At 34.1% G+C, this 15333-nt stretch overlaps 2 protein-coding genes and 1 long non-coding RNA gene across 14 annotated transcripts in view; 1 reads left to right on the forward strand and 2 right to left on the reverse strand.

The window, feature by feature from the left end:
• Nucleotides 1-768: 768 nt before the first annotated feature.
• On the forward strand, nucleotides 769-1797 carry gjz1 (gap junction protein zeta 1). The gene has a single exon (XM_087276532.1). It carries the CDS (start codon nucleotides 905-907, stop codon nucleotides 1604-1606), a length of 702 nt encoding a protein of 233 aa, XP_087132658.1. The 5' UTR covers nucleotides 769-904; the 3' UTR covers nucleotides 1607-1797.
• A 551-nt stretch (nucleotides 1798-2348) lies between these two features.
• LOC147834495 (uncharacterized) lies at nucleotides 2349-9302 on the reverse strand. Its single transcript, XR_015504252.1, has 4 exons — nucleotides 9273-9302; nucleotides 9104-9169; nucleotides 7136-7267; nucleotides 2349-2601 (listed from the first exon to the last, which is right to left on the reverse strand). It is a non-coding gene; the product is annotated as an uncharacterized LOC147834495 (long non-coding RNA).
• A 348-nt stretch (nucleotides 9303-9650) lies between these two features.
• The window catches only part of cd37 (CD37 molecule), a 69535-nt gene continuing 63852 nt past the window's right edge, over nucleotides 9651-15333 (reverse strand). For 3 of the 12 annotated variants that reach the window (XM_087274456.1, XM_087274455.1, XM_087274451.1), the window contains exons 6-11: nucleotides 14677-14772; nucleotides 14418-14567; nucleotides 14246-14329; nucleotides 14009-14106; nucleotides 10346-10371; nucleotides 9651-10160 (exon numbers count right to left, since the gene is read on the reverse strand). In XM_087274456.1, the coding sequence (XP_087130582.1) occupies nucleotides 10126-10160; nucleotides 10346-10371; nucleotides 14009-14106; nucleotides 14246-14329; nucleotides 14418-14567; nucleotides 14677-14772 (489 nt within the window). In that variant the 3' untranslated portion in view covers nucleotides 9651-10125. 12 annotated transcript variants of the gene reach the window in all.

Below are 15333 nucleotides of genomic sequence, written 5' to 3' on the forward strand. Positions count from 1 at the left end.
TCAATATGCTCAATTATATAGTTCTTATTTATGTGTGCACCATTGTGTACAATGCTTGTATGTTTATAACCATCTACGAGTGTAGTGGGGGTCACAAGTCATTGGAATTGTAATTTTGGGGGTCACGAGCTGAAAAGTTTGGGAACCCCAGAATTTGATGTTAGGAAGCACCAACATGGTGCAGCTAAATATCAACCTTGAAGTAAACAGCCCTGGGAGTAAGTTCATCTAGATTTGTATACAAATGTAAATGGTACATACATACGACTTTCATAAAACTTAGATTTTATTTATTATTGTAATTATTTTTGTACTTTTTAGTAAATGGAAAAGTAAGCCTGAATAGTGGCAGATTTATTAGTATATCATCGTTTACCATTTTAGAAATTCTGAAAAATAATTTGAAAATTAATATTTGAAAGAAATTGTTGTCAAAAAGTGTTAGTATATAGTATTAAACAAACATGTTGTTAAACTAAAGAGACGTTTGCTCTCTATATAAATATATACACAAATATTGTGTGCATAAGTTAAATATTGACATCGTGGTTCTACAAAATAGCTAAGTTATAGCTATTGTAAGTGCACATATCTTGTTTCAACCCTAAGTGAAGAAAATAAGTTAAGTAATGTACACAAATGTGTGAATGCGTGAAATCATTTTTGACGACGCTTGCAGTTTACCATGGTATATATACTGAGTGAAGCTTAAAATTACAACAGCTTCAACTTTGGACAACTAACAAAACTGTTATCCCCTGTTAAAAGGTACGTTTGTTTCAGTTTTTTTGAATTTTGATTTCATTTTAGCATAGAAATTCAAATAATGAATAAAAAATTGTCCTTTTTTGTGTGCAGGTTTATTTTAATTCTGACATAAAGGAGAAATCCAGTCTAAAGAGCGATGGCAGCAATAGTCACAGGGCTCATCCCAATTCTCCGCACTGCGGTGGACTCTACAGCCACCTATAAAGGTCGCACCATGTGGTTCGGCTTGCTCTGCATCCGCCTAGTGACCGTCTTTTTGGCTCAATTTCCATGGAAAAGTATAAGTGAGGATTTCCACTGTAACAGCACCTTACCATACTGCACTAAAGCTTGCTTCAATAAACACTTTGACAGTTCTATAGTGATGGCTTGGCATTTCATCTTCATCCTCCTTGTGCTCTCCGTCCTTCTCATGGAGCTGTTTTCCTCCCATCTTCGGTCTTCCTTCCAGAAGAAGAAGGAGAGAGAAATGGCATCTCAAAGCGAGCAGGGAGGTGTCACTGATCCCACTGTAACTATAGGCGGCAGGATGATGATAGACCTCCACAAAAGCAAAAGCAGTGTGATGGTTTATCTGTTCTGTATAATGCTGAGGATTGCGGTTGAGCTTTTGTTTGTGTATGTCTTGCTTTCTTGGGTTCTACCTAAATTAAATGAAGAGCCACACATTTGTGAAGCACATACATTTGATGGTTGTTCAGTGCAGCAGTGCTTGGTTCGAGGAATAGCTGAAAAGAAAATGTCTGTATATGCTCTACTGTTTGCATCTGCTTTGGTTATTATTACAAGCAGCTTGTTCTGTCTGTACTCAGTAGCCCACTACCTCTGTGATTGTTAAACAAAGGATCTTGGTGAACACAAACTTTATTAAGTAGCAATAATGCATATGTACTTAAACAATTACCTTTTTTAATGCTTAATTATGGCTTGCTATGTCTGATATGCAATTAATGCAATATGTTTTTATTTAGTATTATTGGATGTGTCATCTGAAATGTATCTTTGCAATAAACTACACTAAAATATTAATATTTCTTATGTTTGCTAGTCATTTTTTTTGACTTCTTTATATACACAGATTTTTAAATCAACATACATTTATTTGAGAAACAACAGAAAACTGAGCAGACTTGCTTTCTGGAAGATGAATAAAAATTAAGCAAGTTTATGCTTAAAATTATTAATAAATAAAATGGTTACTCCCATTTCTTTATTTTTAATCTCTTTTTGTTACAGATATTTGGTTGATGAGTTACTTAATGTTGACCAAAAAAATAAATAAAATAAAACCCTTAAACACTTTATATAATTTGGCATCTCGAGTTAAGTTTTACTGCAAAACAGGACAAAATGCCTGGTATAATTTCCATTGCATAAACAAAATGAGAAATTGCAGCTTTTTGGCTTGGCTTGGTGTTTCTGTGTCTGCATTTTTGTTGTTATGGCTGGGTGAGAATTCTCTCCATAGTACTGTGTGAATGCTGACTAGCTGCTTTGTTTTAGTTAAACTTCTGTACAATTCAAACCTCTAACAATGCACAAAAACACTTAATGTTTCAGAAAACATGAATCTTTAACTCTTTTTCTTTTGCTGGCCAGATTTATTGCTTTATAGTATCGCTACTAAAATCAAAACACATCTATTAAATTAAAGACCATTAGTGATTATGATTGCTGTCCGTTTTAGGCATTTTTAGATGATCACAGGCTATATATGTTAGTCTGCTGGAGCAGATCAGTTGCAGAAGTCTGTGTTGCAGCAGTGTCTCTCCACCTGAGGAGGCAATGCAGTCCGACACTCTCTTTCTGTAGCACATCTGCGCACCTCACCATCTACAAAAAGAAAAACATACAACAGTTTTCACAGAAAGCTCTTGGGTTGGAAAATAATACCCTCGGGTCATCCAAGATGTAGCTGACTTTTTCTGGTTGAACAGTCAAGAAGCATTTAAAGGGCACCTATGGTGAAAAATCTACTTTTCAAGCTGTTTGGACAGACATGTGTGTAAGTATAGTGTATAGGCCGTCATATTGGGGTGATGTAAACAAAAACAATGCTTTTTTTTAAAAAAATTTTATTTAACAACATAAAAACGGTGGAACAATTGGAGTGGTTTTGAGACGACCGCAACTTTACGTAGGAGTGCCGTCCCCCCGCCCACCAATATTGATTGACAGCCTCGTGTCACGATCATATCCTCAGTTTCTTGTTGCCCATCCGCCATTTTCAGCATGTGAGTCAAAGCGATATCACTAAAGGAAAACCCTCGCTCTATTTTTTGATCAAAAGCTCTTTGGGCTATCGCTGTAATCGGAATTATTGCTTGTACCTTTTGCGTGGCGTGGTGCCGTGCATTTCGGAGTTCTGGGCGTAGGTTTCTGTCGGGGTGCACGCGGCGGAGCTTCGAGTCAGCGCAGTTGTATTTGCCCTGATGGAAGCTTGTGTTTAGAGTTCTGGAATGCGTGGCATGACGATTCGGGACACTTCATGTTTCTGCCGCGTCACTGAGTGTCTGGTGTGCCGTGTCGCGGCGCATTCGGTGCCTCAGTCAAAGTTAATTCAGAGTGTGTGGTTATTAGTCTCGGTGTACAAGCTCGGCACTTGTACACCAAGACTATTCAAAGACACAAATAATTTTGTACTCTCTACTTGGTCTGTGTCCGGGTCGAACATGTACGGCTGAATGCTCATCCTAGCTTAGCTTCTCTCTCTCTGTCTGTCAGCCTGTCTGTTGCAAACACAGAGCATGGGAGCTCTTGGCTCCGCCCCCTTGTTACGTTGGGTAGGAAGCCGAAACTGTGAAGCAACACGCCCCTAAAACAGCAAACTGTGTAAACGCCCCCAACATGACACTTTTTAACACATTATAATAAAAACATCTGAACTGTGTGTTGAGCTGAACCTAAACTAGCACACTCCGAAGAACCATAATATTAATATTAAATCATAAAAAAGAGGTAAACTATGTGCCCTTAAAAGGTGCAGTAGGTGATTGTCTTCAGAAACATTTCTTGTTGGTTGAATGTATCTTAACATTCCGATAGCAATGATTAAAGTAAATGATCAAAATGTATTTATATGTATATTTATATTCCGGGTATAAGGCATGAGACTAAAAAATATTCATCCAACTAAAAATCGTCAGGCCGATGAATAACTCAGTTACGACAGGTAACACAAACTGTGTCAACAAATTTAAATTTGTATTACACACAAATAGATACTAGTCACTTGTGCATTCACGTGAAGCATGGATCTACAGCTGACAGAGTGAGTGACATTAGGTAAACTCAGCAAGCATCAGCCTAAACTTATTTTTAAAAGACCAACGTGGCCTTGTGTCCTTGTGCCATTCAAAACCACAATCTGAAGAATAACACCATGGCTAAAGTATTACTGTTAGACAGGTATATTTTAAAACTATTTTATTCACGCTGAGCTTATGTAGATTGTGTTCTTTTTTATAATTGGGTTTATATAAATGGAGGTGTTTTTCAGCCACTAAGAACATCAGGCGAAACACATTAGACTATTTTCAAGTTCATAATCTGATTTTTATTTAGCTGAATAATAAAACATAAGGAAACCAGCTTTACTGAGGTAAAGTTTGATTTATATTTGTATATTTGTTCATTTTTACACAGTGACGACCTGTGACAGGCTCCCTCTCTAACGCTGCTTTGAATATTGAGTCTGAAATGACATGTAGGTATGACCTAATTGACTGTGAACAATGTTGTAGTTTATAGACTTTAGGTGATTGTACAATTTCACTGTATTTTTGAGGAGAAATTCTGAATGTGCGAATATAAAACCAACTTCACCCCAATGCAAGTTTTAGGGAAATATAATTCCTGCACCTCCTGGCCTGTCAACAACTACTCTGGATAAAGTGTGAGTCTCCATAGAGTTTTCTAACTGGTGAATGATGATCAAGTGTTATGGAAGGTTGTTCATCATCATTAGATCATCATCTATTCGGTGCATGTTTGCACATTCATGACTTAAGGAGGTGTGGCTTTGGTCGGCAAGGGAGGGATGAACATTTTTAAAATGATGCTATAATGTTAGCATTCTGGCAGATCACCAACTGCACCTTTAACTCAGTTGGTTCAATAATGTGTCCGCCATAGAATTTACTCTTTTCCTTAAATACTATACCCGGGCAAAACATCCATGTGGAGGTGTTTGACAGGCACACTCTCTGTACTGGGTCAAGAATTGCAACTCTTTAATATGATTAGGCATACCGACAGAGATATTTCAAATGACAATGATTAAATCAATTGCAAACTTTCATAGGATCTTTTCCACTGAATTGAGTGGAGAGGAGAATGGTGAGAGGAAAAGTGGGGGAGAATGATCAAATGTGAATAAAGGATTGGAGGTTTAAAAACCTTTCCCCCAATGTCTCTCTGTGGGGTGGCAAATGTCTGTGCATAAATATACTGTGTTTGTAAATTGTCCATTTGTGGAAGCATCTGAGTTTCTGTTGTCTTTGATTATTCATAAAATTTAAGTCAACGTTGGTGTCACTTTGCAAGTCAAACATGCAGATATGGACCAATATGTTCATTTAAATTTAGTAATTTAGCATATGCTTTTGTCCAAAGTGACATACAAATCAGGGGGCATTCAGTGATTAGACAAACACCTAAAAAGTGCTGATTATTACAAAGGAACTGTTAGTGCTCCGAGAATTAAGAGCTAGAGCAGGGGTGTCAAACTCAATTCCTGGAGGACCACAACCCTGCAGAGTTTAGTTCCAGCCCTGATTTAACACATCTGTATCAACTAAGACTTTAGAATACCCAAGACATGTCACTTGTTTTAAATGGGAAAAAATTATAACGGTCAATATGGCGAATAAAACCCACCTTCTAGTACAGGAGCCAATCATTGATCGCTATAGACTGATGATTCTCCGAGGGAGGGGCTCGGACCAGATGTGAATTTCTGCAGATTTTGAGTAACTCAAACGTTTAGAAATTAAACTAAAGAGACAGTTGTTGTTGAATCTTATTGTTGTTTCCTAATATGAAGTTTAATCGTAAGCTTGGCAAGCAATTTCACAAAATTTGATGTTTCCCTATTCAAACAGAATGCCTGAGCATACTGTCTGCGTCTCTGAGACGTGTTTCAAAGATGGCCCCCGAGTAAAATGACTTGGCTTAAAGGGACTATGGTATCAAACAAGCCCAAAGCACTCAATAAGTTTAATCAGGTGTGTTTAATTAGGTTTGGAACGAAACTGTGCAGAGCTGTGGCCCTACAGAAATTGAGTTTGACACCTATGAGCTAGAGTACGAAGGGGGCAGTGTTTTTTATTTTTATTTTACTTTAATATATTCAGTGGTAGGCAATAATTTTGTGTTGCTTCTATCTGCTGTTAGTGTAATCACTTGTTGACATGAGTCTTAATTGAAAATTGACACATTAACAAACTTTTTAGCTTTAATTTTTTTAAATGGAGGCCATTGGTTACCATAGTATTTAGTTTCCTACTATGGATGTCAACGATTTGTGTTCAGCAGGAAAAAAGAACTCATGAATATTAGGGGGTGAGTAAATGATGAGTAACATTGAAAGTGAACTGTCTCTTTAGGCCTGAAATATAGGTGTTTTCAGGTGTTTTGCACTAACTGTCCACAAGGTGTCAACACTGAACTGGGCTGTTATTACTAAGTCAAAGAAAGCAAAGGAGGAGAAGAAACAAGAAAACAACAGACTAGCGAAGACAGCAAAACAAATAGATGCCTATATAAATACATTTGAGGGAATTAAAGACTTCTACAACTTTTTTAATGAATTTAAAGGCACAGAACAAACAGAAGACAAAGGATGAATCTTTGAAGAGTACAAGATACTTAGAAAAGCTTTGTTTACTTACGCTTACAAATCATCACCTTGGAATTATAAGGTTCTGCGTTCTGAATGATTTTGAGATATTGAGCTTTAAAGGTTTTGTATTTCATAAAGCAAACAGTGTGTGTGTGTGTGTGTGTGTGTGTGTGTGTGTGTGTGTGTGAGAGTGAGTGTAACATTTGTTTTTTAAATAAAAAGTCTTAAAACAACTTATAAAAAAACATCCCATAAGAAAATAGGTTAATATGTCAATAACTAAAATTTTAACAAATATGCTATAATGATATAAATGATATAACCTTATAATTCCAAGGTGATGAAATACTTTGGCCTTAAGCGTTTTACCAAAGAAAGAATATCAGCTACATTTTGAATGGTTGAAGGGTGAGTATCAATGGCACATTTTAGGTGAACTAACTGCAATAACTATAATTGAGTAAGTCACTATCTAATGTTTTTTCAAACTCTTCTGATATCGGAGAAAAAAAATGGCTAACTCACATGCTGGTGAATGCATATTGATCCTAATGCAGGTATCCTGAAGACTGGAGCACTCTCTCACCTCCAGCTCATCGCAGGTGGGATTCATTTTGTCTATCTTCTTGCAGAAGTTGCATATTAGTGCCTGTGCAACTAATGAGATATTTTATATGTTATTTTGAGGGAAATTCATTATAGTACACATGAGCTATAACAAAACAGGCTATTCTCATCTTCTCTGTATATACTGGATTTTTATTTTAATAAGGTTGCTTTTTTTAAATATTGAAAATGACATTTGGTCAAAATAACAGTTACATTTGTTGTGATTGAAACATTGTCCCCAAAAGATGTCAAATAACTTTTCTGAAGTCAAAAGATTTGTATGATGTTTTGTGTATTGTGAAAATAAACATCTATAGATACATATTTTATGTTATTTTGAGGAAGCTTATGCTCTAAATCAGTGATGCCCAAATATGGGCCAACGAGCCAAAGTTGCCCCTTTGCATCCTTTAATTTGGCCTGCCAGAGGGAAATATGGTTGGGAAATGCATTTAACCAGCCTGAACTCACGAGAAAACGTAAGTATTTTACATTTTGGCAGTTTAGTGGCTAATTCTTATGAATTTTTACAAGTTCAGTTCTATAAAAATGTATAATTTTAAAAAGGAGGCATGGGACCCAACCCCACCACGAACCCCAACCGTCATTTGGTGATGAGCAAATCATACTAAATAGTACGAATTAAATCATTCGAATTCATACGAATTAGCCACTAAATCAAAAAAGTTACGAATTGCCGTGAGATGTCGTTGGTTTAACAGAGATTCCCATTTAAAGTTTTAAGAAAATTGTCTAAAATTGAATTCAATAAGTAATTTTTTAACTATTCATTTTAAATGTTATGAAATAAATTAGGAAATTACCCATGGCAACTTTAATGTAATACAGTTTGCTACATTTCGTCACCCTAGAATTATAACGTTCTATCTGACATTTTTGTCAAAATTGAGTTATTGACATTATTATTAAATGACAACTTATTTACATTATGGGATGTTTTTTTTTTATAAGTTTTTTACATTTTAAGACTTTTTATTTAAAAAACAAATGTTACACTCATAATGTTTGCTATGGAATGCAAAAGCTTTGAAGCTCAATATCTCAATATCATTTAGAACGCAGATAACCTTATAATTCCAAGATGACGATTTACTTTCGGCCCACAGCTCTCAATCTAGCTTGAATTTCGGCCCTCCATAAGAAAAAGTTTGAGCACCCATGCTCTAAATGAAAACAGTTGGGTTTTTAATTTAGAAAAAATGTCATCAGTGGTAAAACAATAATTATGTTTTACTCAAATACTAAACTATACATTGAAATTTTCAGAGAAACAGAGACTTATTTAATGATATATTCCATTCACATACATCTGAAGTGTCCTACCGTTTTAATGTTTTTTAATTCAGCTCTGAAAAAACAGACAACATGAGATATGGTGTCTTAAAATTTCAAACCAGAAGATTATAATTTACAGCATTCATTTGCAGAATATAATGCCCAGCAAAGTTTTTCAGAGCTGAATTTAAAAAAAACATTAAAATGTTAGGACATATGTCAATATTACTTTCTATAAGAAGCTATGAATAAAAATATACATTTTTCAAAACGGGTATCAACTCTGAAAACTGGACTGACAGTTTCAATTTACTAGAACTTCTATGTTAAGCTGCTTTGACACATTTCTACATTGTAAAATCATTATAGAAAAAAGATAAATTGAAATGAGTTTATTTATTTATACCATGTGCTGTATATCTTATATATATATAGATATATATATATAGATATATATATATATTATTAATTTGACATGGTCTACACATTTTCCCAGAGGTCTATTACTTAAAAAAGATTAACTTGTTTACTGTTTTGTATTAAAGAGAAAGTCTTTGAACAACAAAGTTAAAACTGTTTCCCACTCACCACAGAGGGCACCTAAAAACACGACCAGAACCAGTGTGCGGGATCCCATCTTTCAACTTTTTCAAACTGACAGAAGTTAATTAGAGATACAATATGAAAAAAAAGTTCAGATTTATTTACACATGAAGATTAACAAAACTAAAACAGTCTAAGATTAAATCAGTCTTACCTTCTTTGTCTGTAGTGTTTCCCTTGAATTAATCAGTTAATATATGACACTTGTTATATATGACACCTGATAACAAGTGTCCTCCTCCCTGTCCTAACAAAAAAAAAAAAAATGCTGTGCGTGTGTGTGTGTTTGTGTGTATTAAATGTTGTATGTACCACATAGTTTTAGATAAAAAATAAATAAATACAGCCTTTTTTGCGTTAAAATAAACTTTTTTAATGTAATGTTTTTTTTTACAGTAGTTTTACCTATATGGATACTTGCACAGTTTACTAAAGTTTAAGTATAGTTGTAGTTTAACTTAAATTTAAGGGCCAATTTATAATACTTCTTTTCATCATCTTAACTAACAAAAAACAACACCAGAACATTAAGGACATTTTAAAAATTTAATATTTAAGAAAAGACATGTTTATGAGAACAGTATCTCTCACATCACCACATTATTGAGGTCATTTCCTTTTGTGTGCTCAACAATAGTGAAATATTACACTGTCCCACCCAAATGTTCCCAGTCTTTTCTGACCCAGTGGCTAACATGAACAAATGAGAAAACTCTCAATCACATGCATGTTACAAAACTCAATAAGTAAAGTATATATCATTTAAAAACGGCATGAACGGGTTGAACTGATTTTACTCAAGTAAAAGCCTGAATTACAAGGAAAGATTAAGAAAAATCCACATTAACCAATCAAATACTTTACAGAAAAAAATCCTCATTAAAAACACAACAAAAAATAAACAAAGACCAAATTTGAGAAAGACTGAACATTAATACTTGACTTTTCCTCCTCATAGATCCTGCTCTTCTTAGAGTAAGATGTTTCTGTAATCCACCGAACCTCCTTTATACAGAGACATCGAAAGGATCATACCACATATCTGCAAAAAATGTGTAAATATATATTAATAAAAATGAATAGTTCAACCATTCAGTTACCATTAATCATATAATATCTAACTCTGGGAATGCACACAATTAATGATTCACTATAGGGGACCAAGCGAATGGATGAATCTTCACACCACACACTAAGCTATACTACAACTACACAAACATCATATACCTTGCCAGTATTCCACAGTGAAATCTCTGTGAGGGAAGATACAGTTTGAAATAACCAATGAGATCTTTGTTTAAACATATTCCTCACAGCTCAGAGCTCGCAAATCAAACAATACAGTCACAGTCAGAAAAAAACATGCAGTAGGGCCAATAGAGGAAAAATGTATGGCAATAACACTGTAAATCCAGTCTGCTACTGTTTTTCCTCATCAAATAGTATCATGCATTAACATGACCCATTACCCAGCACTCTTTGAATACTGAATTACAACATCTATAGGAACATTTTTGTCAGTTCTTCTGTCAGGTAACTCTGTCTAGAAATTTACAGCTAAATTTAAAAAACAAATTTTTTTTTTAAATTTAATAAAATAAAAAATTTAAGCAGTAGGAATACGGTTTTAAAAAAAGCAAAAAAAAAAAAAAGGTAGCTTTTCGAGCTTAGATGTTCTTCATTTATATTTTAGCTGTGACATCGTAATTTCCAAAGGAATCCACATTATTGGAATTTCACTATAAAAATATCTGTTAATTGTCTGATTTCTGTTTATTTATGGATGTGAATTGCGTTATGGAACCTCGATCTCTGCTCTGTCGAGTTTTGATGTTGAAAATTAAGTTTACTCAATTGACCATGTATTGATATTTTAGTAGTTTGAAATAATATAATGGATAAGAAATAATATATAGGGAAATAGGTCTGTAAAACAACAGAAAATGTACAAGGCATTTGTACCATAATATACAACACCAACACAGACAGTATATCACTGTAAACTATAAAAATGTCAACAAAAGTATTTGCTTACATTTTTTTAAAGTTAAAAAGTTATTGAAAGAAAAATCATGGTCCCATAATATTATTCAAAAGCATAAAAAATAAAAACATGAATTACAAAATATGCAAAACTAGGATTTTTCGAGATGAAATACAACAGGGGGACCAGAGGTTTCTGTTTTACAGCAAATTCAAAGCAAAAAATAAAAATAATAATCAATGTAACAGTTAGGTTATATCGCATTATTCTTTTTGAATCAGTGTTTAATACAGTTAGAGTTTGCCCACCATCAATTTGAAAGGTCCTGTGAAGTGCTTTGAAATGTGCATTTTTTCATTTGATGTTTGACGTAATCTCAACTGAACCACAAAGAGAGGGAGGGACATATACACTGTAAAAAATACTGGTTGCCTAAATTTCTAAGCTGAATCAAATTAACCTTATGAGTCCATTGAACTTATATTATGTTAAACTGATTTAAAACAGCTTGCGTGACTTATAAAATGAAGTTATAACATGATTGACTTAGTTTAATGAGTTAAAATGAACTAAAAACATGCTGTCAGGACTAATTAATCATATTATTTTTACAGTGTTGTAGCTCCTCCCCTTTAAAAAAGCAGCCAATAGCATTTCGTTTTACCACCGCTCTGCCAGTGAGGGTGGTTGAGGTCAAGCGCATCAAATGAAAAGCAAATGAGACGCGTCTTGAAGGGGTTAGGGCATGTCAAAAACTAAAGAGCATTTGTTTGGTCAAGATTTGATGAGAAACTGAATTATGAAAAACAACGTTGATACTTGTACGCGGAAGTGATAAACTACAAGCTTTACATGTTTATATCGCGTTTTGTCTAAACACGAATTTTGTCATTGTTTTGTAGCACTTTACACTGAAAACTCTAATAAGTTAACTTAACCAAATAATTGAGTAAACTCGTTGCCTTAATTTAATTGAGTAACGGAGTCTCACAAATTTTGCATATTTAAGTTTATTTAACTTGCCGGTTTGGTAGATTATACTTTGATTGTTCAGTTCAGTGTGTGTGTCTGTGTGTGTAATTATATACTATGAAAAAATTTTTTTTAAAGAAAAATAAGTAGCCATTTATTCCCATTATGGTGAATAATTATATATAAAGCCTTGTTTTTTTTTTTATTAAAAAAAGACATTGCATAAAAGTTTGCACATAGTAGAATTTTACAGTCAAGACTACATTAAAAAATGACCTATTTTAAGGATTAATTGTGATTTTGAGCTACTTGAAATCTTTAGTTTATGCATTTTCATTGCATATAAGTTAAATTAACTCATATTTTTAGTTGACCTTAGTATTTTTGTGACCTTACAGTAGCTCTGTTTACTGTTAGAATCTCTCATCACTTGAATTAAGATAATATTTTTTTTATTTTAAAGTACAGCCATCACAAAACCAGACCTTATAACAAAAAAACTGTTGTTACAAAATCTAAATTTTTGTTAGTTGTGCAGGGTGTTTTTTGTGGCATTTGCAATAAAATTACATTTAAGCTATTTGACTATTTTAATTTTTAAATCGAAGCAACTTAAATCCAAGTCAATCACATCTTAATGATGAATAAAACTGTCAATAAAACATATAAGGCAGAATTGTTCAGTTCAATTATTTACTGTAAATAATTTGCTGTACCAAACAGAAACAAATTATAGTATATAAAGCGAAAACAAAGAATCCTCAAACTGGAAAACCAATCAAAAGCATCAGAATAGCAGCTCTTTCATAAATGGCCTTAACAAAAGACATTGTGACGTGCATTTCAAAAACAGGCAAAGCAACATTCATACATTCATTCATTTTCTTGTCAGCTTAGTCCCTTTATTAATCCGAGGTCACCACAGCGGAATGAACCGCCAACTTATCCAGCAAGTTTTTACAGAGCGGATGCCCTTCCAGCCACAACACATCTCTGGGAAACATCCACACACACACATTCACACACACTATGGACAATTTAGCCTACCCAATTAACCTGTACCACAAACCGGAGCACCCGGGGGAAACCCACACAAAGGCAGGGAGAACATGCAAACTCCACACAGAAACGCCAACTGAGCCTAGGCTCGAACCAGCGACCCAGTGACCTTCTTGCTGTGAGGCGACAGCACTACCTACTGCGCCACTGCCTTGCCCAGGCAAAGCAACAGATTAATATTATTCAACATATTTGGATGTTACCCCATTTGTAAACTTTAACATTTTCTTAAGAAACTGTAATTTAATTACACTTTTTTTTTCTCAGTAACTGTAACTAATTACTATTACTTTTTTTTTGTAATTACAACGCCGTTACATATATCTAGTTACTCCCCAACACTGCTGACACCTAAAAACGTTATTTTAATTTCCCTGGACTTTTAAATAATAATAATGGAACACATTACAAAAGAGTCACTAAAATTGCATGTTAAAATTATAGATAAAAGCTAATTGTATAATCACAATCATATTTTGACCACTGAAGTAAAGGTTTCCATTTCAGTGCTCACCTACTGGTAAAAATCTCCAGAGCAATGTTTCATGTGCACATATTTATCTTTCGGTGAGTATTGGTGTAATTAGTTAAGCATAGTGTTATTTTATTAAAAAACATAAACACCTCAAAGCTTGAATACAGTTTGTCACATTCAGAAAACAATTAAACTTTAAGTTTGTTGGTGTGCGATCCTCAGTTTAGAATTTATTTTTTTCTTTTTGTGACCATTTACAAAGTCTAAAATTACCAAACCTTCCAAGCCTGTATTCCAGCCTTCAAGGGTGATAGAAAGGCTGACAATTTATTATCTCGGCATGCAATAATGAAACACTCTAGTCACAAACAGAAACACCACACTAGTCACAAACAGAAACCTGGAGAGCTGAACGTGGCTGCCATGGGATTCTCTAGGGCAGCAGCGGTGGGTTCGATTAAAGCAACAGTAAGATATGACACATGTCCACTGAAGACACTACGAGAAATATGACCACACATGATATACTATAGATAAAACCTTAATTTTTTTATTGTAATTTGTTTATTTCAAATGGACAGTCAAAGGGTGAACTTTTACACATTTTTTGTTCTAGGTTTGGTCACAGCTTGCTTACCTCCACCACAGAAATGGCCAAAATAACCCATAAAATGAAATGAAGATTAGATCCCAGCCAGTTCTCTACTTTGTCCTTGCAACCCTTTTAAAAAATAGAAATAAAAGACTTTTAAAAATGAGTTAAAAATGTCAGTCAGGAAAATGATTACAGATTATGACTGAAACTGTACCTCATCATAAATCTTGCAGGATAATACTGGGGAAAAAAAATCTGGGGAACAATTGTCACATAATTCTTTGGTTTCATTTGCTTTATGATAGCAGGAACAGGGTATAGAGTCTCCCCAGTCTTCTTTTCCATTCCAACCACAGCATTCTTCCTGTAATGTCGGAGAATATATTTTAGTTCAAACACATCAATGTAGTTCAATGTTTTCAAGGCCTTATGATTTTATTTTTGATCGTGTAGTGTCACGTGTTTCCTCTCACCTGCCTCTGAATGTAATCCATGGTCTTTTTAAAACTGGAATCATTCCTACCAAATGACTGTATTAGATCCGTTTCTTTCCCCAGTGACTTTGACAGCTGATTAACAGCAGATGACAAAAAAAAAAACAAACAAACAATGAACAAGTTAAAGATATTGGCAACATTTTACAATATGTTTCCTTTACTTAATTTTATAACACGAACAAACAATGAGCAATACATTTGTGTTCATATATTAAGTATTAATTAATATTTTATTTTACATTATAGTTCTTTTTAACAGTGCGTTAACTGTGTTATTATATGGCTCTTAGAAATACTCGATTCTGATTGGTCAGTTGAAAGAGTTCGCTATTTCCAGATAACACCTCTAAAAAAACTCAGCCTAATCTGAAAGTTGCATAGACTTTTATTTCAGTATGTTAATGTACTTCTAACTCAAATTGGGCTGGGGCTTTTGTTTTACTCATTTCCATTGTAGCAAAATAACGTTATGTCAACTCCAAATGCAGAAGCAAATGGTAAGACATTGACAGCAAAGAAATTCGGTGTATTACCATTTTTGTCTATTGCTTGAACACTTTATACACATGCTTAGACCAAAGTAACAAAGCTTGAAACTTCTGTTCATTCATTTATTCATTTTCTTCCACCAAG

Source organism: Danio rerio, chromosome 12 (genome assembly GCF_052040795.2).
Source record: "Danio rerio strain M-AB ecotype USA chromosome 12, GRCz13ab, whole genome shotgun sequence".
Taxonomy (NCBI): Eukaryota; Metazoa; Chordata; class Actinopteri; order Cypriniformes; family Danionidae; genus Danio; species Danio rerio.